This window comes from Carettochelys insculpta, chromosome 6 (genome assembly GCF_033958435.1).
Source record: "Carettochelys insculpta isolate YL-2023 chromosome 6, ASM3395843v1, whole genome shotgun sequence".
Lineage (NCBI taxonomy): Eukaryota > Metazoa > Chordata > Testudines > Carettochelyidae > Carettochelys > Carettochelys insculpta.
The window spans coordinates 41,396,549-41,421,931 of NC_134142.1; the positions used below are offsets into that span (position 1 = coordinate 41,396,549).

Below are 25,383 nucleotides of genomic sequence, written 5' to 3' on the forward strand. Positions count from 1 at the left end.
ATTTGCGACTGTCCTGCGAGCGGCTAGGGGCCCTCGAGCGAGGCGAGGAAGATGGCGCTTACCAGGTTGGTGGAGCTGGCTTGTGCCCCAGGCTGCAGTCCCTCCGCTCTTCTTTCGGTTAATGTCCCTTGTGTCCCGCGGAGTCCGGGTCCTGGGGGCTCTCTCTCGGGAGCGAAGCGGCTCCTAGCCCCGCTGAAGGACAAGTCGAGCTGGGGGCGTGTAGGCCGCCCCGAGCCGGGGCCTTTCCCCAGCGCCCAGCCGCGGGCCCCGCCATCAGCGGGGAGGGTCGGAGAGAGGAGTTGGGGCAGCGTGCATCAGGGGTGGGGAGCTCGGCAGCCACTCTTCGGGCCTGTACCACCGAGGACCTGGCGAAGGCGCTAGTTAGGGACGACAGCCTTCTTCCGCAGTCTGCAGCGAGCTGCTTGGAGCTGACAGGGTTAATGATCCCTCCGCAGCCTCCTCCCCCGTCCCACCCTCTCCCCAGGGGTTCTCCCGTGAAGCCTTATCGAGGGGTTACAGAGCCACTCCTCCGTGGAGACCGGCGCATAGGGAGCCTGGGGTCTGATGCAGTGGTGTCCAGGACGTGCCTGTGCACGGGGTCTCCACGTAAGGCGCTGGACATGGGGAAGCACCCACGGGCTGCCCTATTAGATCCCATCATGTGCATTGCTTCATCTAATTTTTAGGCCTGTCTCCTAAGAGAAGTTGAGAGGTCGGTGTCCACTTCTGTCTTGCTTAAGGCATAGCCCTTTTTGCGTTTACTCAGAAGTACAATTCTTCTGGCAGCCAAACTTTTATCAAGGCAGTGTTTCCCAAACTTAAAACATTTGCTTACTTCTTTCAGGATTTTGGCCTTATGGATATTCCCCTGCCCCCTCTCCCCATGCTTTCCCAGTGCTTATCTCCTGACTTTTAGTAATTTATTGTTTGCTGTGTACCCCTTGAAATCCTTTCATGTACCACTGGTGGTATACATACCACATTTTGTGAAACACTGCCTTAAAGAAATGGAAGCCAGGAGCAGCCTGGTACTCAAATGGTGGTGTAGGGGGATCTAAAAGTGTAAAGCTGAGAATATGAGCTTTTAGCTGAATCCTTTGCTTTTGTTCAGTGGGAACAAGAGGTGTTTTGGAGAAAGTGTGCTCATATCCAGGAAAAGGTACATCTTGTATAGTTTGGTTACTTTGTCCAAACCTTGGTGAAAATGAGGTATATCATGGTCTATTTGTGGGTGTTTATGTGAAGGAGTCATTAAGAATGGGAGGATATATTTTTGTTCACTTCAGAAGAATAGTAGAAAACATACTTATATGGAAAGTTGTAGGTTACTTTTGTGAGATTCCTACTGCTGTGTTGCTAAAGAAAAGGCAGACGTGGCTCCTCCCATGCTTTGCTTCAACCAGTGGTGGGAAATTATGAATTCATTATATCAGGTACGGAGAGGTGGAGAAAGAGTGCCGCTGCTGTCAGCATTTCCACTCAGAAACAGCTGTGGCCCAGTTGAAAAGTGGCAAAGATGAACAGTCCCTTGGAATACTCTAATAACAGAATGAAATGTTGCATTTGGTGTGGCTGTCAAAGTTAACACCCTTTTCTTTTTGTTTGTGCAGTTTTTTACCAGCCCCAACTCAGCTGTCTCAAGACCAGCTAGAGTTAGAAGAAAGGGCAAGATCTCAGAGATCAAGGCAGACTGCACTGGTTTCATCGCGCAGGGAACCTCCCCCTTACGGTTATCGGAAAGGATGGATACCACGAATGCTAGAGGTAAATGTTTGAACTCTCACTCTGGTCATAACAGCCATACAGGGTCAGACCAAAGATCCATCTTGCCCAGTATCCTGTCTTCCGACAGAGGCTGATGCTTGATGCCTTAGAGCGAGTGAACAGAACATCACAAAAGTGATCCCTCTCCGGACATCCATTTCCAACCTCTGACAAACAGAGGCTAGGGACACCATTTCTACCTATCCTGACTAATGTTCATTGATGGACCTAACCTGCATGAATTACTCAGTTCCCTTTTTGAACCCTGATAGCTCTCATTTATTTGAGGCTAGATTAAATATGAGCACTTGTGTACATCACAAAAAATTGTGTAGCTTGCTGCCATATTAGAAAGTGACTGGTTGTGTCCATCAGTCCAGGTGGAAATATTCTGGGTTTGGTTTTGTTTTAAAATATTACCACTTACCATGGAAACTTTTAGCGTTGTTGTATATTACCTTCCCTGTGGAGAATATTATGAAGTGAAAGTGATCAACACTTGTAGATCATGGCCTTCTGAACACTTGCTTAATTTTCATTTTCCTGATTTATTAAATACACCGTTCAGATTTAAAGTTCTCCATGTCTGATTACAGTTGGACAGCTAAAAAGAGTTGCATCAGAGAACAAGTTCATGGTTATAATGTTTTCTTAGGTAATACCTTATTTTACTCTCCTGTGTTTGTAGAAAACATTGACATTGATCAGACATTCAGCGGTAAATATGAAACTCACAAAGCAATCTGAGATAATGCTTGTTCTTTGTCTTTACCCTTAACTTTGTTAATCTTATTTCTACTGCAAATGATGAGAGGTTGAGAGTGAGAAGAGATGTTTTTGAGAAATTGTACCAAGACAATTTGCATTTTGACCCAAAAATTCTTTTCATTGATTTGAAGTGATATTTGGAATGACATCTGAGACTTGGTGTGGTTAGTCTTTGATTAGTGTTGAAAACACCACCACCACTTTTGTGAGAAAAGACTAGTGCTGCTCCTGAAATGTTGATACTTTCTAAACCACTAGGATTAGAAAAGGCTATGCAATACAGCAGTTGCTGCTTTCCACTAATATACAATATTCTTTCAGTTTCAGTGTCTGATGACAGATCAGATCTTAAAATTTTAATTAACTCTTCTTCCTACTGCATTTTAATTAGCAAAATTTAATATCTTCATAGCCAAGGCCTCAAACTGCTAAAGCTAGAAATCAGTAGTTAACGTATCTTTAAAATTGACATTGTCATGGCTTTCAGATAGCATCCAGCTTCACTTCCAAACACCAACAATGCATAACCTGAAAGTATGTGGGAAGGATTGTCACAAGTATGCATTTGATAGACCAGTGGGAGTGTCTTCAAGAGCAGTAAACTGTTCCAAGCATGATTTTGATCCAGCGAATAAAATCAATTTTAAAAATCAGTTCCTATCTGCTCAGGAATAAGGGGACTTTGAAGTAGCCAGGGTCCTTTCGAAAAGGAGCCCCGTCTGGACGAGCTGCGCGGCGGCGAGCCATGTCAATTCCGAAGTGCCGCGGCCACCCGCATGGTAATGAGGCGCTGAATGTGTATTTCAGCACTTCATTAGTAAACTTTAAAAAGGCTATTTGCATGGCCATTTCAAAGTTTTTGGCTAGTGTAGACGTTGCCTCTGTCTGGGAACAATGTTGGAAAAGTTGCAAGAATGCTCCATGGATCCATGATTCCAGGTTATTTAATGGTCGCTTGGCGCAGTATGGTGTCTTACCATGGAAGCAGGAACAAGTCACATCTCCCCAAAAATCTTGTGAGGAGAATCCAAGAGTGCCCATCTAAGACCTTCAGCTTTTTGTGAAAACAGGATCGGTGCTATATCAGCAGAAATATTAACAATCTGTCCAAGGGAAACGGGCGTAGACCCCCGCCCCCCATGATTGCAGCATACTATTATCAGTAGGAAAAAAGCATACTCACCAGACGTGCCCTCTCCAGTATCCCGGTTTGCCTGTGGAGCCACCTCCTGAGTTAAGGTGATGGGCTCCAACTCAAGAAATAGCTTCTGACTTTCTGGATGTGTTTCTAAACTCGACTGGACCCTGCTGTCATCCACCTTTTCCAAATCAGGATGCACTTCATCCTCCTCCTGAGGAATACTTTTAATGAGGGGCCAGTGCATCATGTCAGGAAAGAGATTGTGTCTGTCCCCAGAATAGTGTGAAGCTCATCTTGGTATCAGCGTTTCCGGGGAGATGCCCCAGGCCAACTTGTTTGCATTTCTGATAGCTTTGCCCCAGCTCCTTGATCTTTATGCAGCACTGCTGAGTGACTCTGGTCTTTCTGAATCATGCCTGGCAATATTTTCGCATAGATATCAGCATTTCTTCTGCTGGCTTTCAGCTGAAGAAAGAGAGCTTCTTCCCCGCCCCCCACGCTGTAATGAGGTTCAACATCTTTTGATGGCTCCATGCTGTGGGGCTCTTTTATGATCCTGAGAACTCATGGCTAAAGGGTGTGCTTTAGAGATGTGATCCACACATCTGCTCGCCCACTGGCTAGAGAGAGAGAAGTCTAATCAAAATTCCCAAGCTGATGACCACTGGTTGCTGTCACCTTCTTCCAGCTCACCTGAAGAGCAGCAGAGGTGGAGTGAGGACCAGAAGGGACATATTGAGAGGCATTGTGGGACAGTTTCGGAGACTAATAAAATTGATTTTAATCATGCTGCCGTCTGAATTTGCATAGATCAGCATTGTAAAGTCAACTTTTAGGAGTTACTCCTGGGGAATTCAGGATTGCAAAAGTCAACATTAGAGCCCCTTTAAATCAACCTATTGAGCGGTATGGTGTAGACTGATGCTTTTAAATCAACCTTAGGCCCTTATATTTGATTTACATGCCTAGTGTAGACCAGGCCTAATTATGTGATTATTTGTGCTACAGTAGTGCCTGATGTTTTCCAGTTAGGAACAGGAGCCCCTCTTTTGTGTAATAAATAATTCTGAACATTGCGTGAGGGAGAGATTCTATCTTTCTCTTCTATTTTAAGAATTCTGCTGCCCACTGTAAGAATACACTGTGATACAGGTGGATTGTTGCACTCTGAGAAAAGACCTTTGTGCTGGAACGAAATCACTACCTGCTCCTATTCCTTGCTAAAACTATTGGCAAATCTTAAATTTGGTTTCATGACAGTACTTTCATTTATTGCTCACTTCTGTTTCTTTCTTGTGCAGGATTTTGGAGATGGAGGAGCTTTCCCAGAAATCCATGTGGCCCAATACCCACTGGATATGGGCCGAAAGAAGAAAATGTCCAATGCTTTGGCTGTTCAAGTAGATGCAGAAGGAAAAATAAAATATGACGCAATAGCTCGACAGGGACAGTCAAAGGACAAGGTAATACTCTCACAAGAGGCGTGTGTTTGGAAACTTTGAACAAATTGAGTTAAACATGTTCTAATAAATTGTCATAATTTTGACATTAGAAATCTAGATGGTGGCTTTTAAACATTAATGTATTAAGTTTAGAAAGTGAAGTAATCAGAGTGGCATGATAGGGAGGGTATGGTGAACCAGAGTTATTTGAATCTTTCTGTTTGGTAACTGATAACATCTTTGATCTTACATGGGTCAGGTAGTGTAGGTGAAAGAGCCTACTCAGAAGTTGTCTGTTGATGGCTATAGCATTATACTGGAGTCTGGCCATTTGTGGAGCATTCTGAAGAGAGCAAGGCATAAGAGTCGCCTTGTCAGAGGATCAGTTTGGGGGTTCTCTTCCTGGCTATTAAATGTAGGCAGTAAAATAGCTCAAATACAACTTCCAGAAAAATGGACCCTGTGTGGTTTTATTGTAGCTGTCTGGAGCGACTCTCACCATGAGTACCTATCTCAGGGCACATTGTCAAAAACTGGAAAGGTACCCCAAACTGGTGACATGTTCTGTAATTGGATTTGTCCAAGCCAGTAACAAATGCAGACTCCTGGGTCACTCTTAACAGTCTTTCTGTACCTCACAGATAGTCCTCTTGGGCTCTTCAGTCTATCTTGTCACCTAGGCAAACTGGACTTAATGATGAGTGGTCGCTTACACCAAAATCACAAAATATTCAGATTGAGAAGTCATTTTCCCCAATTTGTATCAGGTGTTTCTCACAAAAGGTAATGCCTGTAGCCAACTCTATAATTAACTAAAGGCTTTTTAACTTTCAAAAAAGAAGTAATAGTTATAGGTTAAAACAAGCAAGCATAATAACATAAATGAGAGTGATAGAGTTGTATTGATCTTTCAATTCAAAATATCTTTCAGGACAAACACAGAGATCAGTGTTAAGAGTTCAAACAGCAAAGAGATGGTCGTTTTTCCTTGTGAAGCATTTTTATATTTTCTTCCCTCAGAAATCAAGCTGGTAGCTACATTTTCCACAGACATCCCTGCCTTGTAGAGTTGGTGGGGGAGTAGGACTGTGCTGAACAGAATATTTGATACTTGATATCCATACAATGGTTAATTTGCATTTAATGAACAGGATTCAACATCTTGTTAGAAATCATCATTGGTATTACACAAGTTTTTCCAGTTTGTCCTGTCACATAGTAACAGAGATTTACAGTGCAAATACCTGCTATCACTTTATAACGCAAGTCTTAGTTGCATGAGAACAACACATGCAGCATGCTTACTGGCATTTTATAAACACTGAACATAACATCTAAGGCATAAGTAAGCATGTTTTCTAGCTATACATTTGTAAATGTTCTGTGAAGCTTGGGGGATTGGCGTGAGTTTGCATCTGGTCTGCAAATCTAACACTGGAGTTTCTTTTGATAGTGTTCCTCCTTTTACCCCTTTGCATTGGAGTTGTATTTTTATTATTTCAAATTCCATTGCGGTGCTATATGGTGTGGGCCATTCTGGATTCTGCTGAATGCCAAATACTTTTTAATTTAAATCACTGAGCAGTTGATAACAGATAAATTATTTACGAACTCAAACTTCTTCCTGGATTGATGGAGATCCCCATGAAATCTTGAGCACTGGGAGGCACACTTATTTTTGTAGTGATGAGTGCTGTTCAAAACCCTAAAATGTATGGGGCAGGGAGGTAACTTTCTAATAGAGCAGTCCCTCAAGTTATGAGAGGGTTGTGTTCCCACACACCCTTGTATAACTCGAATTTCACATAAGTTGGGGGGCAGCTTTTTTCCATGGCGGAACACACATTCTGCAGCCAGGGAAGCAGCACAACCACCTGGAGCTCCTTTAGAAAAATAAGTCCTGGGGGTGGGAGGGGGGATGTGGGGCGGTGGGGGTTAAGCCTGGCATGGGTTAGGGCTGCAGGGGGGGTAGAGTTGAGCTGGAGCCCTGCGCTGTGTGTCTGTTTGTTGTGAGCCGGAGCTGTGCTCGTGTGGTGAGCTGGGCTGCAGCGGGGTTTGAGCTGGGGTCAGGGGGAGGGTTGAGCTGCAGTCAGAGTCAGGCTTGAGGGGCGGGGAGTGAGCTGGAGCCGTGAACAGGTGGTGAGTTAGGCGCGGGGAGGTTGAACAGGGGCTGCACAGGGGTCGGGTGGGGGGAGGGTTGAGCCAGGGCCGAGAGGAGGGGGATTTTGAGTTGCGCTTAACGCATGTTAATGCGAGTTAAGCGCAACTCAGAATTGTGCATTTGGAGTGTTTACTGTAGTATTAAATGTCCAATGAGTGTGAAGGTTAATGAAACTTTGAGGGGGGAAAATTTCCTTAAAACACTTGGCTGTATCATATATTTTATTAACTTTTTAAAAACTCAATTTTTTTTTGCATTTAGACTTCTTGAGTTTATTATGTAAATATCAGTGTGAAGTGTCAGACAATTAAAATAATTAAATTGAAAATTCAGTTATATGTTGAATAAGTGCCACGTATTGTGTGTCTTCATGATATAAGTGCTTTACTGCAGCATATTTGAAACATGGGTTAAAATCAGTTTTGCTCTGCATTCTCATGTGGACTGATAGCAATTGAATGAAAACCATAAGAATGGTCATACTGGGTCAAACCAAAGGTCCATCCAGCCCACTATGCTGTAATCTAAGAGTGGCCAACGCCAGGTGCCACAAAGGGAATGAACAGAACAGGTAATCATTAAGTAATCCATTTCCTGTCACTCATTCCTAGCTTCTGTCAAATAGAATACAGGGACATGCTCCCTGGCCATCCTGGTTAACCCTGTTGATGGACCTGTTCTTCTTGAACTCTACCTAGTGGTTTTTTTGAACCCTGTTATAGTGTAAGCCTTCACAACATTCTCTGGTAAGTAGATCCACAGATAGACTGTGCATTGTGTGGAAAAAGTACTTTGTTTTAAACCAGCTGCCTGTTAATGTAATCTGGTGACCCCTTCTCGTGAGTAAGTAACACTTCCTTATATACTTTCTCCACACCAGACATGGTTTTCTAGGCCTGTATCACATTCCTCGCCCCATTAGTCATCTCTTTTTGATGAGAAGAATCTTACTCACCTCTCCTCATATGGAAGCTCTTCCATACCCTTAATTATTTTATATCCCTTTTCTCAGCCTTTTGCAATTCTGGTATATCTTTTTGGGAGGAGGCAACCACATCTTTTATGCAGTATTCAACATGTGAATGAGCCATAGATTTCTGTACAGGCTATATCATATTTTCTGTCTCGTTAAAAATCAAATACATAATGGCAATGTCAGCGTGTTGAGTTGTGAAGTATTGGGGTGTCATAAAAATTAGACAGCAGCAATTATTAGTAAGGGCTAGAGATTTATAATACAACAAAGTATTGCATGGCTAAGCAGTGACTAGTGAGAACATGTGGGAAATAGTAAACACTTCAAATCTTCAAAGATTTATAACAACATTAACTTCATCTATACAGCTTCCAGGGAGGAAGGGAAGTGTTGTTCCTAGCTAAAAATAAGTGTGTTTAGACACACAGGCCGCATCTACATGGTCCCCTCCCTTCCAGAAGGGGCATGGTAATGAGCAAAGGAGAATATTCAGAGGAGGTGTGGATTTAAATATCTCACACCTCATTTGCATATTCCTGCCAGATTTCACTTCTGGAAGAGCCCCTTCCAGAAACTACAGAGCTGTGTAGACAGGGCCCTTCTGGAAGGAACACCCACCCCCACTTCCAAAAGCCCCTCCCCAATGACACCCCCAAGGGCTTTTGGAAGGGGGCGGGTTCCTTCCGGGAGGGCCCCATCTACACAGCTCTGTAGCTTCCAAAAGGGGCTCTTCTGGAAGCGAAATCTTGTGAGAATATGCAGATGAGGTGTGAGATATTTAAATCCACACCTCTTTTGAATATTCCCCTTTGCTCATTACCATGCCCCTTCTGGAAGGGAGGCAGCTGTGTAGGAGCAGACATAGTGGGTAAGTTTGCCTGAGGCTAGGCAGTGTGTTAGTGACAGAGACAGGATTAGAATGCAGAAATTCCCATATCTCAGTGCCATGTGCTTGATCCTGGACCACGTTGACTGTACCTACAGATATTTAAATGTAAACAGGGAAGAGTGGAATTGTTTATGTTGGTACAGTGGGACATAACTAGGACTACAGGTGAAATAAAAGGGAAAACTTAAATTCTGGCTCAGGAAAATGACTGACATTGTGGAATAATCTACCATGGGAGTGACAAACCACCTTGCGGATACTTGAAAGCATTATCATGTGTAGTGCGTAGAATAATTCTTTATTGGCCTCGTCCGAGTTGGGTGACCTAAGTGGATTTTACAGATCTAACTTTCGTGGTTATACAATATAATACAATAAGATTGATATAGAATCTTCAGTAGCTTAGCCTATAAATGTAATTCAGATATTCTTCAAATCTAAGTACCTATGACTAAACAACAGGTTTATAAACAGGCCCACCAGTTATACTGCATCAGACTTGGATCATTTCTTGAACTGCTTATTTTTCTGAGCTAGAAACAGATGTTATTTTGCTTTTTGTAAAACCTACCGATTTTTCTCAAATTTGAATTGAATAGTTGGTCTTTCTGCGAATGAGGCCGCTGTTGCCAAACAATTTTAAAGCCACAGCCCATTTATCTAGGTGGCTTACAACCAATTTCCCTCACTATTTGCCTCTTATGTTTCCTTGCTATATAAAAATACCTAAAATAAAGAATTTCCATGGGAAAATTGTGGACTTTTGAGTACTTGGAGAGCCAAAGCACCCCCTCTGCCTACTGAGGATGGCAGAAGCAGCCTGATAAACTCATATTAGCAAGGTATCTACCGATAAATCCATTCCTGCCTTTATGGATATTTTGGCTTAGAATCCATACCTGGCTCCTATACTGCAATAGCTTATTCCAAATACCAGCTGTGCCCATTTGGCTTGTGATGAAATTAAGGTGACACACAGAGTATCAGAGCATCACTGATTTACCTGTGTTGTTGAGGCTAATGTTATGTCTCATATTAGGGAACAGATTTTTGAGAACATTCCTTTCAGTGCAGTAGAGTGGTTCTGGGTGGAGGAGCTGGTGATAGTATATGGAGTTGGAGGTGTTACTGCCTTTCACTGACACTGCTTTTCAAAGGCCATTTTTACAGAACTTGCATGTTTTTCTTCTCCGTGTCTTGTAGCAAGGGAGCAGATGACATGGCTCTGTCTATCCATCAGAATATGTATCCACTTCTTTGTAGCTAAGTTAGCGCAGTGCTTCACAAAATTTAGCTCATATACAAACAGTTGATTGAAGTTGTACCTTAAAAATGGAGGTCATATTTATAGAGAGAGGAAGGTTTTAAAGAGTTTGTAACTGCATTGCAGTCTTCCCTAGGTGACCTGAACAGGTGAAATTCTATAGCTCGGGTATGCTCCTGCATGCCTGTCTGATGCTAATTCCCACATAGCATCTGCATGCTTTAGCTGTCAGGACACTCTCAGCCTGTCCTGACCTAGCCTCAGTGATAGATCCTGATTAATGCCCAAGTAAATTGGATTAGTGTAGCTCAATCATCAGAGCTCAAGAAACTACAACTAGTACAAAACGCAGTAATTTATCTCCTCAGCATTGTCTGTGACAAGCATATCAAACCCATCTTCCCAAGACTAAACTGGCTCTCAAGTACACTTCATTACAGTCAAGGTCTTATAAGATCAGGGCCTAAGATAACTTAAAACTCCTGGAGAGAGACTGCATTTGACAGCTCCACTTGCACACAGTGGAACTGTCTGTCTACTGCAAAGATAAAGCACATCTTCAGGAGATGGAGTTTCCTTGAAGGCCGGTCTAAGACCAGAACAAACTCCCATGTAATCTAAGAATGAACCCAAAACTCCCATTTTCTGTTTGAAGTAGAGGACACTTTTCTTCAATCTTGCTTTCAGTGTGGAACACGACACAACATACAGTTAAAATAAAGCTATGTGTCTTCCTCCTCCACACACTTGGGAGAAAGAGAAAACCACTCGTGAACAATGCCAGTCATGTTGATAAAAGAACTCCTGACATTGTAGTGATGGCTATGGCATGGAAACATGAATACAATAGCCTAATACTTTATTAAATGTTTTATTATTACTATCAGTCGCATCTGCCTGTTTGATGGAACACTCCATGGGAAGTGGTGTTAATCCTTGGTCTTTGTGGAGTGACCCTGAATTCTGGTTTCAGTGGATAGATGGTGCCTTTGCCATTTGAAGAGGAAGGGAGATTTTTGAAGTTAGTTGTTTTTTCCATTTTGTTCTATGGCAAAAATGATCTGTTTTGTTAGTGTTTGGGATTACTACAGTCCATTCTGAAGAAGGCTTCATTTCAATGGCAGACAAGTGATCCTTATTTTACATCTATAGTTGATAAAGGTCTGTATAGAGCCACTTTGATTATACAGAAGCAAACATTGGTGAAAAATATTTAAACTGTTACAGTGTAACAAGTTTCAGGCAAGAAATTCTTCACGTAAACAAGTTCTTATGGAATTCTAGGCATATACAGAGATCAGATTATGCTGCGTGGTAAAATGTCTTCAGATATAGTTATATGCATGAGAAAAATCTCTTCCAAGGTTGTGTCTACACTACAAAAATAACTTCAAAGTTGAGCATCTACACACACCCTACTTCGAACTAGGGCACTATTCCATTCCTGGGAATTGGAGTAAGAACTTCAAAGTTGGTCTCCCTACGTCAAAGTAAGGGAAAATGTGTGTAGACTCTGCTGGCTACTGCAAAGTAGTGCCTAACTTCGAAGTTAGTTCCTACTATAGAGACAGCCCAAGAGTAGCAAAACCAATGTTTTGTCTCTGCCTATTAAGGCTGTCCCAGCCCACAGAATGATCTTTTAGTGAGACCAGTAAGTTTTATGACCTGACTTCTGACTAGATTACTCACTCCTCATTGGAGTAATTTCAGAATGAAATATTAAACTCAATAGTGATGAGGATGAAGTAAAGTCAGGTAAGAGATTCCTCAAAAAAGTGGTCCAATAAAATGTATAAGATATTTGTACTTTTGTTGTTGTTTTTTGAAGGAGGTGGGCATATTGGTTATAACCACTAATGTAAGGGTAATCTCCACATTGCATCCCCTTCACTGTCACTTTGCACACAAGTAAAAAGTGTGTTTAGTGGGTAATGAGTTGTAGATTTTGTTCACAAAGCTCATTTGTGCACCCATCACCTGACAGAGGTATATTGTAATTTTGAGAGAACTCTTGTAGCCTTCTGTGGTCTCAGAGAAAATTCTGAGCTCCTTTAGTGTACTTGGTTCTTTGTGCAGTTAGGCTCTTGGGTTTTATAGTTAATTACCATAGAGGAATAATGTTCTTCACATGTCCTTCACTCAGCTTTGTGAGATGCTGGAATATTGATGCTCATTTAAGGGATTATTTATTTTGGAGTATGTTGATAAAAAGCAGTAAATGGCTGTTGTGTACTAATTCAGCCCTGAGGCCTCAGGTCAAGTTCTGTAGTTAGTGTATATCTATCAAGAGCAATTTATTCCGCATTTCTTCTTGCAAAAATACATGTTGCGCTAGGAACCCATTAAGCCAGGATTTTCTGATGTTACTTACTAAGACAAATGTAAAACCCTAATTCATGGTGCAGTAGGTCTTTTTTCCTGCATTAACCTTTCAATAACACTCCTTCCCGTATTGTTCTTATTAGGGCTTAAGGCTTAATAATTGTATTTGGGAGGATCATTATTCATGCTGGTGAAAGTCTAAAGAGATTTCTGAAATATTTAACCATTTCAAAGTGGTAGGGAAGATGGTGATGTGTAAGGTGTACAAACAGGATACCAAGCTGAGTTGTTTTCCTAGTTCTTGAAAACTGAAATATAAATCTGGGTTTTTCAGGTTTGCTGGCGGATCCCAAAAAAGAGAGGCTGGTCTGAGCACAAGACCAGGAGCCAGGAATTCATTAATTCTAATCCCATCTCTAATGGCAGTTTGCTGTATGACCTTGGGCAAGTCACTTCTTTGCCTCAGGTTTTTCCATCTATAAAAAAGGAGAGATACTATTTCCCTATTTTACCAACATATTTTGAGAAATCTTGTTTATGGTGGTGCACCTGGAAGCTGAGTGATTACTATATGAATGCGAAATAGTATGAAAAGAATAATCCATCTTCTGAAATGTCTCCTTGGGGAATGGTGCATTTCCATCTATTCCTGTTCCACAGCACTGATCAATTGTAATGTGTTTCAGGTAATTTACAGCAAATATACCGACCTTGTACCTAAAGAGATTATGAACATGGATGACCCTGACCTGCAAAGACCTGATGAGGAAGCAGTGAAAGAGGTAATATATGCATTTGGTGTACACAGCTAGTGGAAGTCCAGTCTGTTTTTTGCATCTCTGTTAAGGCAGTCAATATTTGTATTCCTGATTAGCTAACTGAGAAGACAAGAGCAGCCCTGGAGAAGTCTGTCTCCCAGAAAGTTGCAGCAGCCATGCCAGTCCGAGCAGCTGACAAACTAGCTCCTGCCCAGTACATCCGGTATGGATTGAGTTAGAGTATATAATGCGACACAAAAGATTTAGAGAGCATGCCTTGATTATTGGGAGGAGGCTCCTCTTTTTTGAAGCTTCCTCCTTTGCAGGATGCTGCAGTGTGTAATTAGTGCAAGAAATGTAGACATCTTTATTGATCACAAGTTAGTTTGAGGCATGTTGATTGTCTTCACTCCAGAAGACATTTTAAGAGCTTTACTGCTTTTTAAAGGAATGTGATATTGGTTCCATTTACAGAGAGCATAGTCTGCTGGGGAAACTGACCAAAATGTGTGTGTTTGCACTCAAAATTAGGTCTTTGTAACCTGGTTCTTTTTTACATAAGTGTGACCAAATCTAAAACCATTCTTAACTTCAAGTTTAGTCTTTATTTAGCATCTTAACTGCAGTAATAGGAAGTTTCCAAACCAGGGTCTGGGTCACTTCAGAATGTACCTCTGTAAATATAAGTACTTTTCTGAATCCTACTACCCAGTGAGTAGTCCAACAATGTCTGTGTGCATGTGTTATGGCATTTGACCAGATACAATTCTTCTTGACCTTTTAGTTTGTAATTTAAATGTTATACCCTGTTCTGTTGCAGAAACAGTACACTATTACATGATAGCCTGGAAAGGGGCAGTTCAGATAGTGAATGAAGTTCTAGTTACACATGTGCATTCTGGTGTTTGAAGAGCATTAAAAAATTGGTATGAACAGAAAAGCAGAGCAGTTAAATGAGAGGAAGGATGAGGCTGACAGTGTACAGACAACTGAATATTTCTCAACCACTTTCTTCAGATACACACCATCTCAGCAGGGTGTGGCCTTCAACTCTGGAGCCAAACAGCGGGTTATTCGAATGGTGGAGATGCAGAAGGACCCCATGGAACCTCCAAGATTCAAGTGAGTACCTGTAATTTTTCATAGGAAGTAATTTTATAAGCACATTTTCGTACGGCCTTTTGATCACATTATGCTTTATCCTTCAGGATTAACAAGAAAATTCCTCGAGGGCCACCTTCTCCTCCTGCTCCTGTAATGCACTCCCCCAGCAGAAAGGTATAGAATGTACTTGCTGTTTTCTGGTCTGGCTTCTAACAGGTGTTCTCAAATCCCACTCTGTTACTTAACTGGTACATTTCTTTTTCCCCTTTTCTCTGCCTAGAGTATGTTGATAGGTGACTAAGTTAGTGTGAAATGTAAAATTCTGTGCCTGATAGTGTTGAAGGTCTATGTTCCTGTATACTTTCACAAAGGTTGATTAAATTCCCGGTTTTTGTTTTTTTTTTAACACGGGCTCACAAATTGCTGTGACTCTCTTCAGTTTAAAGGGTTATATAAGACTTTTGACTTAGTACATAGGTTCTGCTTTTTGATTAGCCAGCTGTGTTTGTTTCCCTCAGTGTATGAGAATAATAGGAAATTATTTTAAGTAATTAAAATATAATATGGGCTCAGGAGTGATTTAATGATTTTACTTTTTATATGAAGGTTACTTAGTCTTTGAAGTTTTGAGAAGTAAACCATTTCAGTGCATCTCTTTTATAAATGTATTAAAAGATTAAGCAAGCGGCTAAAAAGAAGTAAGTGACAAACCTCACTAGGTAACTAGATCTTTTTACCAGCACATAATGTAAAGGTCAAAATGAGGATACAAGTCAATGTTTTCATTTATCTGGCTAGTCAGTTACTATATGTAGTAATTTAATTCTGAGCAAATTAAGGAAAACAATCTTAAAATTTTAAAGGAAAGTAAAGGGGAGGTATTCCTGGATTTCAGCAGTTTAGCTCAGTGTCTTCTAAGAGGCAAAGACTATTGCTTCTCCTTGTTCTAGGGAAACATAAGTCTTAAAATGATTTCCCATAGCATCCTTTTTGGCTTTTTCTCCCATCAGTGTTTGTAAAGATTTTGTTAAACTTGGTTTGTTTAATTTATTCCCCTCCTGACTATAACACAATATTGTAAACCCTCAAAATGCAGGATTTTGAGTTGCACTTAGCTCGCATTAACACGAGTTAAGCGCAACTCAAAATCCAATCCCACTGGCCCTGGCTCAATGCCCCTCACCCTGGTTCAAATCCCATGCAGCCCAGCTCACCTCCTGTGCACAACTCTGGCTCGCATCCCCACCCCAGTTCAACCCATCTGAGCATGGCTCGCGCTCTCTCTCTCTCTCTCTCTCTCTCTCTCTCTCTCTCTCACACACACACACACACACACACACACACACACACACACACACACACACACACACACACACACACACACACACACACTTCAAACTCCCCCCTCCCCCCACATGGCTCCAGCTTCACCCTGCAGGCCCTGAATCAAACCCCACCACATGCAGCGCTGGCTCAACTTCCAAGCCCCCCTCATCCCTGCAACCCTAACCACCCCAGGGTTAACCCTCCTGCCCTCCTCCCAGGGCCCTAACCTACCACCAGGCTTAATTCTCACCAGCTGTCCCCTGCACCCCCATCCCCAGAACTTAACTTTCAAAAGGAGTGCTGAGTGCTTCTGCTGCTTTCCCGGCTGCAGAACGTATTCTGTCAGCCGGGAAAAAAGCTGCTCCCCCCCAACTTACGTGAAATTCGAGTTCTGCCAGAATGCGTGGGGATGCAACCCTCCCGTAACTTGAGAGACTACTGTACCTTCATCTTTCTGGCAGTCTGGCACAGATGCAGCATAATTTGTAAAGTCCTAGACTCAGAGGAAGTAAATATTGATTTAACTCAGATCTTACTGTTTCAATAACTCATGCAGATGTTTAATATCTACTTTGGAGAACAGTTGGTAATTCATAAATAGAAACACACATCCACACACAAACTGGTCAGTATTGGTGTGTTTTTGAGCATCCTCAGATTGCTTTAGGAGAGGATTTTGATGCTTTCATAAAACCTTTAGCACATATGACTGGTCTTAGTTTAGAACTGATATTAACAGGGGTCTTCAATATGTAATTTAAGCACATTCGTATGTGAGGAGGATAGTTGGTCTCCTCTCTCTTATTTGTACTGCATGTTTGGCTCAGCTTTATAACCTTCCATTGGGTGGCGAGGAGGATGGAACTTTGGCTGTTGCGTTGATGGTTGACATCTTTTGTAGGGCTCAGTGACTCCTCTGCTCCTCTCCAAAGGACACTGTTGCCTGGTCAGGGATTCCAGGATGTTGGTGATAGGTTATCATGGAATAGTGACCTAGCATTTTGCTGCTACTTTGCAAAGAACCCTTGCTTTCTGATTTGTCACAATACTTGCCTAGCTGTCTTTTTGAGAGAGGAAATGGAGAATTTTTCTTGCTGGTATAATCTAAAAATGTCTTTTCTCTTCCCTCCATCCCTTGCCCTTTGTCTAATTCAGATGACCGTGAAAGAGCAACAAGAGTGGAAAATTCCTCCATGCATTTCAAATTGGAAAAATGCAAAGGTAATTAAGCTGTCATAAACTCAGTTTTTAACGTGGCATCCTGCTGGGAGACTTGTGCGAATGATCTGCAGCCTGAATAATACTGGCTTTAAACCTCTAGGGTTCTGTAAACTGGCTGCTTTCAGAATGGAGAACAGTTGTAGAGCTTAATTTTTCTCTCTCCTATTTATTAGAAGTGTCAAGATGACAGGAGCACAGAGCTGATGGGGAATATATTCCTTCATGGAAGAGATTATAGGTGTTGAGAGAAAAAATGGTATTTAATAAAATCCCCATAATATTGCAGTATGTGGAGCTTGAAACCAAAACCTCTGGGTTCTCTGGGAAACGCAGTTAAACTGAAAAAAGGGGAAGCTGGCATCTGAGGAGAGAATGCATTTCTTTATACTTATTGTCACTCTCCAAATAGTACTCACTTCTTCTAAAACTTGTGCATTTTCCATTTCCAATCTGATTAAAGTATTCCCTGGCAGGAGACATATGAGCTGTGCCAGTCAATAGGAACCACATAGGCAGGTCCCCTGGCTTCTATCAACAGTTCAGTGCTTGCAGGCAATACTTCTAACAAATGTCAGTGACTATTCTGGCCATTTTCTCAAACTGACCAATTTTCTGCCATGCAGAACGTCCAAATGAAGTAGACAGGAAAAGCAATGTGCTGTGGCTCTTTTTACCTGCCCAAATATATGCAACTATGCTTGAAAGTGATCGAAGGCTCTAGTTTTAGGTTAAAACTGCTTAAACCCCAGCTAAGCAAAAATGTCTTAAATATAGAAACCTGTCTTAAATATCTCCCAAAATACCAACCTTCATAAGGTCTGTCTTCACCTCAAAAATGCAAGCCTCTCCCTCACCCTCTCTGTGAGCCTTGTCTCCTGGCAATACAGAACCTCAAAAGTGGACTCATATATATAAAAAACACTTCAGAGAAATCAGCTTTTAAACACAGATTTGAAAACTGGCTAACACCAGAAACACTGTGTTCATATTTCTTAACATAAAGTCAAGAACTGAGTTGCAGAGGACCACTTGCATCCTAATAAAGATGCTAGCTGAAAAAAATAGACTATCCTTGTGGGGAAAAAAGGAGACTGGAGATGAGGCTTGTATTCTCTGACATAATTATGCAAATGCATGAAAAGCAAGTCCACTGAAGCATATTAACGATGGGTAAAGATTGTGATATTGTTCAGTATTCCACGTTCCTTTCAGGTGATGAAGTGTCTGTCTCTCTTCACTCCAGGGTTACACCATTCCATTAGACAAGCGTCTGGCTGCAGATGGCAGAGGACTGCAGACTGTTCATATTAATGAAAACTTTGCCAAGCTGGCTGAGGCTCTCTACATTGCTGACAGAAAGGTCAGGCTGTTTAATCTCAATGTTGTAATAGTTGGTTTAATTATTCTGTGTATTTTTATTTCCTCAAGGAAAAAAAATCAACTCAGGTGAAGTTCTAGCTTTCTATTCCATCTTCTTGTGCTGACATGAGGCATGTAGATCTTATTGTCAAGATCTTTGAATCAGCAGCTCAGCATGAGCTGGCCTCCAGGAGGCTTCTGGTTCCTTTCTTAGCCTTAGCTGCTAGGCTTTGTTTCATGCTTATGATCTGACTCCTGTAGAAAACAGTCTGTATAGTGGACAGCTTCAGAACTGTTCTTCTCCATCCATCATTTGCCCTAGCAGTGTTTTGTTTAACAAGTGTTCTTCATCTTATGCAGGCTCGTGAGGCTGTAGAGATGCGTGCTCAGGTGGAAAGAAAGATGGCACAGAAAGAAAAGGAAAAACATGAGGAAAAGCTCAGAGAAATGGCCCAGAAAGCGAGAGAAAGGAGAGCCGGGATCAAAACCCATGCTGAGAAAGGTACATCCTCTCACTCCTCCACAAGAAATCTTGTCAAGATATTGAAGTTGCTTTCACCTTAGTTTGAACCCTTTAAACTAGTTGGAAGAGTTTGAGCTCCTATATTAGCAAGTGCAGTTTAAGTATAGTTAAGCACAGCAAATGCTTCATATGTCTTGAGTGACCTTGAGCCAAGTCAGCTAGTTTAAGTACACCGATTGAGCTCCAAGCTCCTATTTCAGTGAATTCTGCAGTGCAGGTTCTTCAGAAAGCTACAGATGCACTGTGACCACAGCAAGGAGCAGCTTTGACAGACTGATAGAGAGAACACTTGACTTAGGGGCAGTGGCAGCGGCAGCGGCAGCAAGGGATGGGGTTGATAAACTAATTCATTTCTATTGTCATGAGTCTGCTGATATTTCCATTCTGATTCTTTTCATGGGATTATAACTGAGGTACATACTTACACTAATCCAAAACAAGACAGTTGCAGGCCAAGAACAAATCTGACTTTACAAGATTTAGATGAGCTTTAAGTGTTAGAGAATGTCAGACAAGATTTTTTTCTTTTGGATTCCTGTAACTGAGCTTATTTTAGATAAAACTCTGCAGGCTTTAGTTCACACTGCACTAGACCGGTTAAATTCTGAATCCCAAGTCCTGGAATGGCTGTATGGTCTGGATTGAAATATGTGAAATTTAATCAGCCATTGGGTGCTCTTCACTGCAAGTTGGCAGTGCATGCATGCCAGGATTTTCTCTTTGGATATTAAAGCCTAATTTTAATAATTGTTCAAAACATAAATCTTCTACAGTACTCGGGGACATGTCCATGTGACATGCTTAAATGTCCATGGGAGTTGCTGGGTATTAATCCCCAGGCTTTACAGAGAGAAAAGTATCCTCTGAGCATTCAGCTTAATCCCCCTGCAATCCAAGAAAATGTGGCTGAGACAAACAGCATCCTTCATCTATCTTGTCATGCCCAGGTGGTGGAGAAATACTTTCAATATGATTAGAATGGGGTGTTTTTAATTCCACTCTTTCACTGTTTAATATCTAACTAATTCAAAAAGTGGTAGGCGTCCTTCATCTTCTGTAAATCAACACTGACTTCAGTTACTGCAGTGATGACTGGTTAACTAGCAAGTAGCTGTCTATAATCAACAATCTTAAATATGTGTACACAGAGGATGGAGAAGCTAGAGAGAGGGATGAAATCAGACATGACAGGCGCAAAGAGAGACAGCATGACCGGAATCTTTCCAGAGCAGCCCCTGACAAAAGGTGAGTAAGGAAGAACAGCTTATCTAATTGCTGTATTTATACAATTCCCTTCTTAGCCAGAGGAAGTGACAGTATGATTCAAATTTGGATGATGTATGTTGGTGAGAAGGCTTCACTAGTATTCCTCCGTCATTCTTTGTTACAGCATTTAAAATAGGATTGGAGGCAACTGACTCACAGAAAAATCCATAGACTTCTAGGGGAGCGGGGCGGGCACCTCTGGGATGGGGCCAAAAATGAGAGATTGAGTGCATAGTCATTGCCCCAGCAGCAGGTCATGATTTTCGATCTTAATCAAAATGGTTAGCGATCTTTCAAACGAATAGTTATTTTTCTTATGTTTTAACTCAGGTCAAAGCTACAGAGAAATGAGAACAGAGATATCAGTGAAGTTATTGCTCTGGGTGTTCCCAATCCTCGGACATCCAATGAGGTCCAATATGACCAGAGGCTTTTCAACCAAAGCAAGGTAAAGAGGAGACCTCTTCCCATTTGTGTTTATTTCTAAAAGGTCAATGTTGGGCCATGTCATCCCATTGTAGAGACAGTCCAGTGAAGAGAATGAGTGACCCCCTTCTGCTGAATTTAGAGGAAGTTCTGAAGTGACATGTCATGTAACAGAATAGGAACTGCTTCAGCTAGCTGTTCTGATTCCCTTTTCTTTTGTGCTGAGATACTCAAGTGTTTGAATACTCTCAGTAATTAGACGGTGGCCTTGTGCCTGGAGAGTGAACTTCATTTGAAATGCATAAAGTAGTATGGGAAGTGTGACAGTGAGATGACAAAGCATATGGTAGACCTGGATTCAGAACAGGAAGTTAAGTTGAAACTGGCAGATAGCAACTTTGTTTTACTGGTCATACCAAAAATTCTTCTCAAAAGATTGTCACTTGCACTGAGTTATTTAACCAGGTCCCAACTATATTATATTGAAGGAACTGCACCTGCCTTTTTGTCTTCCTGCCAAGTGATTTCAGATTGATTTTTTCATATTTTTACTACCTGGGAGAGACCTGTTCTCTGTGGGGAAACCTTAATGTGTAAAAACTGGAAAGCAGGGTTTTTCCCCCTTCTCAGTTCTAGGATTCCTGGTTATTTTTTTTTTTTATTTCTGTTACTCTTAGTGTTGCAGTAAATGTTTTCATTTGCTTTAGTGTCAGTCAAACTGGAATGGCATGTTAAACAGCTGCACTGCAGAACAGGTGGAAATAATCCCTCTATATTAAAATGCAGCTGCTCTTTCCTGCTTTGCAGGGAGGGTAGAAACATGCCCTCCACAGCAGATGTTTGTAGTCCTGATAATTTATAATCAGTAGACATTATATATCATACCTCCCTATAATTCATCACCTTAAATGTTATTTCACTGAGCTTCTGCAAACTCATGTATCCTACTGTGAGTAGCTCATGCATAATCCACCCTCTTGTCCTTTTCAGGGTATGGATAGTGGCTTTGCTGGAGGAGAGGATGAAATTTACAATGTTTATGACCAGCCTTGGAGAAGTGGTAAAGACATGGCACAGAACATTTACAGGCCTAGTAAAAATGTGGACAAAGACATGTATGGTGATGACTTAGAGGCTCGAATAAAGACTAACAGGTAATGAAAAGAAACTCAGTCTCTTCCTGGGTCAATTAAAACAGTCTGAACTAAACATTTCTCTTCTGGTGCAGGTTTGTTCCAGATAAAGAATTTTCTGGCTCAGACCGTCGACAGCGGGGCAGAGAGGGACCTGTTCAATTTGAGGAAGATCCCTTTGGTCTGGACAAGTTCTTGGAGGAAGCCAAACAGCATGGAGGCTCGAAAAGGCCCTCTGATAGCAGCCGCCCGAAAGAACATGAGCATGAGGGCAAGAAGAGGAGGAAGGAGTGAAGGGACTGGCCTAACTGAGCACCAAAGAATGGACTATAAACTGGGACTCCATGCTCAGACATTTTTATTCTATCAGCAGGAGTGCATAGCAGATGTTCATATATGATGCAGTTTAGCAGTTCTCTGCAATGGAGACAAATGGGCATAATTCTGCGAAGCAGGACAACCACCCATGAAGAACAGGGGAGGGGAAGACTTTTGAACCATTCCAGGGCATATTATCTTTATGGAGGGCTTTAGATGTGCTGCTCCCTTGCCTTCTACCAGTACTCAGAAGAACTCTATCCCAGCATTGTAGGGTAAGATACCCTTGCCTGGAGCCAATTTGTTGTTGTTAAACTAGCAAAGCTTTTACTTAATGTCATAAGTATTCCTTGTATATAGCTAAGCCCCTGCTTATACTGTCATAAATTGAATGTGGGGAAGCATGTAGGATAGAGTTCTTTTGATTCATTTTTCCCCTGCTCTGACTGTATAGTTTATATTTGAGCTAGGAGGGGGAAAGAAATGGATTCTGTTTTGAAGTCAAATACTTACACACACCCCCTCAGTAATGTTTTTATTTTAGACTTTCTTTACATGTTGGTGAAATAAAGTCTCCTGCTGTTGCTAACTCACGTCAGCTGCTCCTTCATTTCCATATTGACTTGGAGAACTTCTGAGTTGCTGCTGCTGAACCTGGAGCTGAAATATTGAAAGTAGCTGTTTAAGCCACAACTTAAATGTCTATGCAATTTCAACAGAAGACAACTGATGACGTCCCCCATCTAAACTAGTCTCATTGTGGAACAAATGCTTGCGGCAGGTATTTTGCTCTGCTACACTTGGGAGTTTCGTGAGCCATAAGCATAGATACTATGTTCCCCCAAAGAAAATTGGAAATAACTGCTTCAGTGTGAGAGAAATCTTAACTTCCCCAGAACTACATGTAAAACTAGTTGAAAACAGTGAGATGATTAAATGAGAAACTGCTTGTGCATGGTTTTCTACAGTGGAGGAAGAAGCTAGACATCTCTTCAGCACTAGCTCTTACCAGAGCCAACTCTGAACATGTCCTACAGACCAGCCTTTTGAGCTACTCTGCCTTTTTTTTTCCCTTCACACATATTGCCAAGTCCTCTTACCACATTTTAGCCTCTTGTCTTAACCAGTTGTTCCCAACCTTTTCACTCCCCCCAAAACCATGCATCGACCCCCATTAAAGCCCATTCTAGCTGCTATGTACACTTCATTAAATGAAAAAGGAAATCACAACATCGATCTCTGGACAGCAGTTTATATTATGAGAAGAATATTTAACTTAATGATTTATTTGTAACTTTGCAATTTATTTAAAGCTTCATTTTTTCCCCCCACAGACCCCATAATAGGTTAACGAACCCCACTTTGAGAACTACTGCTCTAGATTCTTTGTTCAAAATAAAAATGCTAAGATTTTAACCCAGTAAATCTGAGATCCTCTCCTCATAAGAGTAATTACCCCTCCAAAGTCTATAAATTCTTCTAACATTCTCTTTATACTTTGTTTCAATTTACTGCAATTACAGGGAAACCCACTTGAAATTCATTGAGCTAAAGCTTTGGGTAGTACAAATAAAATGATTTTAACCCTGCTTTTGAAACTAACTGTGGAAACAAATACTGTCAAATGCTTATTTAGTTTACATGAACTTGTCACACTTTTAATGGGTTGTAAAAGTAAGTAAAAAGCTCAGACTAAAATAATTTACAGTGTTGCTTAGATCCAGGCCTGCTTATTGCTCTTGATTTAACCTCTAAATATTTTATTCTATTTTAGTAACAAGGGCTATTACAGTAGAGAGCCGACTAGCGCCTAGGTTGCATTCCTGGGCAACCAAGCATAAGTCAAATTTCACCTAAGGAGAGACTGAGGAGGGGCCCGACCACCTTTTGATGCTCCTGGGCCAGGGCTGCAGTGAAGATGGTGACATCTCCCTTCCTGCTCACAGGGCTCACCCTGCTTCCTGGCTCCCACAACTACCAGGGAACCAGGCAGCAGCAGGGCCCTTGCACTCCCAGCAGGTGCGCTGGTCAGTTTCCTAGCTCCAATGGCTGGCTGTGAGCCAGGAATTCGGCAGCAGCCAGACCGTACACTCCCCTCTGCAGGCAGTCAGTCCATTCCCCCAAGACAGCTCCAGTAATGGGGCTGCAGTGCCCCCAAAATCAGCCCACTGCTGCTGGGTCTGGCTGCTCGCTGCTGGGGCTCCCAAAGCCAGCCTACATTGCCTGAGCTAGGCTAGCCCTGGGAAGCTCCAAGCTGCACCCCCGCAAAGCCATGGGAAGGAGAGCAACTGCCCCCCTCCCCGGCCTCCACCTAGGCCACAGGGGCTTGCTGGGTGTGTCACTGCCCTGAGAAAGGGAGTGGAGGAGCCCATGAGCATAAAATCATTGCAAAATTGTGGGCTACCAGCTCCCCATGCCCTGCAAGCTGGTCAGCTTCCCAGCTCCTGCAAATGTAGGGCAGCCACTAGGCAGGTGCAACTGCTGGGAATGAGGAACTCAAGGGTGAAAAGAGGCAATCAAGCTTGGTTTGGCTTTTACACTTTCCAAGCTATGCATTCAAGCTGTCAGCCTTAAACACTGCAATTTTCATGGGCATTTTTAGAAAAATAAGTTACCCTACCATCCATGGTCATAGTAAAGAAAGATCCACGCAATAGAATTAAACCTTTTGTCAATGTAAGCAGATGACTCTCCATGTGAGGATGGAGTAGCTTGGGGGCAATCACTGACCTAAGGGGCCTGAGTTTGTTTTTACTTCTGTGACTGCGGCCATTAGGTGAGACAGTAAATGGTTGAGCTATACTGTCATCACTTCTCTGATGCTTTGCTCTAAGGGTGTTGCATTGCATCTGGACAACTAAGTTGTTAACACTAGAATTATCCATACAAGTTTTGGGGCAGTGAGCCACCCCATTAACTGTGGATATAAAAAGTGACACAATAAATTGCACAAGAAACATGAAATATTCAAGTAAGAGAACATGCCTGCTCTTTAATACAAAACCTCAGGCTTCTAATAAATCCTTACATGGTGCTGGATATCGAGACAGGTGGTGGTTTTGGCCACCAAGGCTAGCACTGGGGTAGGCAAGATTCAGCCTATGGCATGGAGCAGAGCCACCCAGGTTATGTCTACATGAGAGAGTTTTGTAGGCAAAATTGGGGCTGTGTCAACAAAACTCAGAACATCTATGCACCAACTGTTGACAAAAAAAGCCATGG

General features: G+C 42.0%; 3 protein-coding genes across 3 annotated transcripts in view; 1 reads left to right on the forward strand and 2 right to left on the reverse strand.

Moving 5' to 3' along the window:
• The window catches only part of ADCK1 (aarF domain containing kinase 1), a 173,995-nt gene extending 173,668 nt beyond the window's left edge, over positions 1-327 (reverse strand). Inside the window, exon 1 of the mRNA XM_074996703.1 lies at positions 63-327. The gene's annotated coding sequence lies outside the window, so the exon portion shown is untranslated. The remainder of the gene's footprint in view (positions 1-62) is intronic.
• On the forward strand, positions 1-22,750 carry SNW1 (SNW domain containing 1). The gene is made up of 14 exons (XM_074996702.1): positions 1-65; positions 1,611-1,764; positions 4,975-5,136; positions 13,414-13,509; positions 13,602-13,708; positions 14,503-14,607; positions 14,694-14,763; positions 17,071-17,136; positions 18,380-18,496; positions 18,856-18,997; positions 20,167-20,263; positions 20,615-20,732; positions 21,701-21,864; positions 21,939-22,750. The coding sequence occupies exons 1-14, from the start codon at positions 52-54 to the stop codon at positions 22,135-22,137; spliced, it is 1,611 nt and encodes a 536-aa protein (XP_074852803.1). The 5' UTR covers positions 1-51; the 3' UTR covers positions 22,138-22,750.
• Positions 22,684-25,383, reverse strand: part of SLIRP (SRA stem-loop interacting RNA binding protein) — a 5,995-nt gene continuing 3,295 nt past the window's right edge. Inside the window, exon 4 of the mRNA XM_074996706.1 lies at positions 22,684-22,821. Within this exon, the coding sequence (XP_074852807.1) occupies positions 22,747-22,821 (75 nt within the window). The 3' untranslated portion in view covers positions 22,684-22,746. The remainder of the gene's footprint in view (positions 22,822-25,383) is intronic.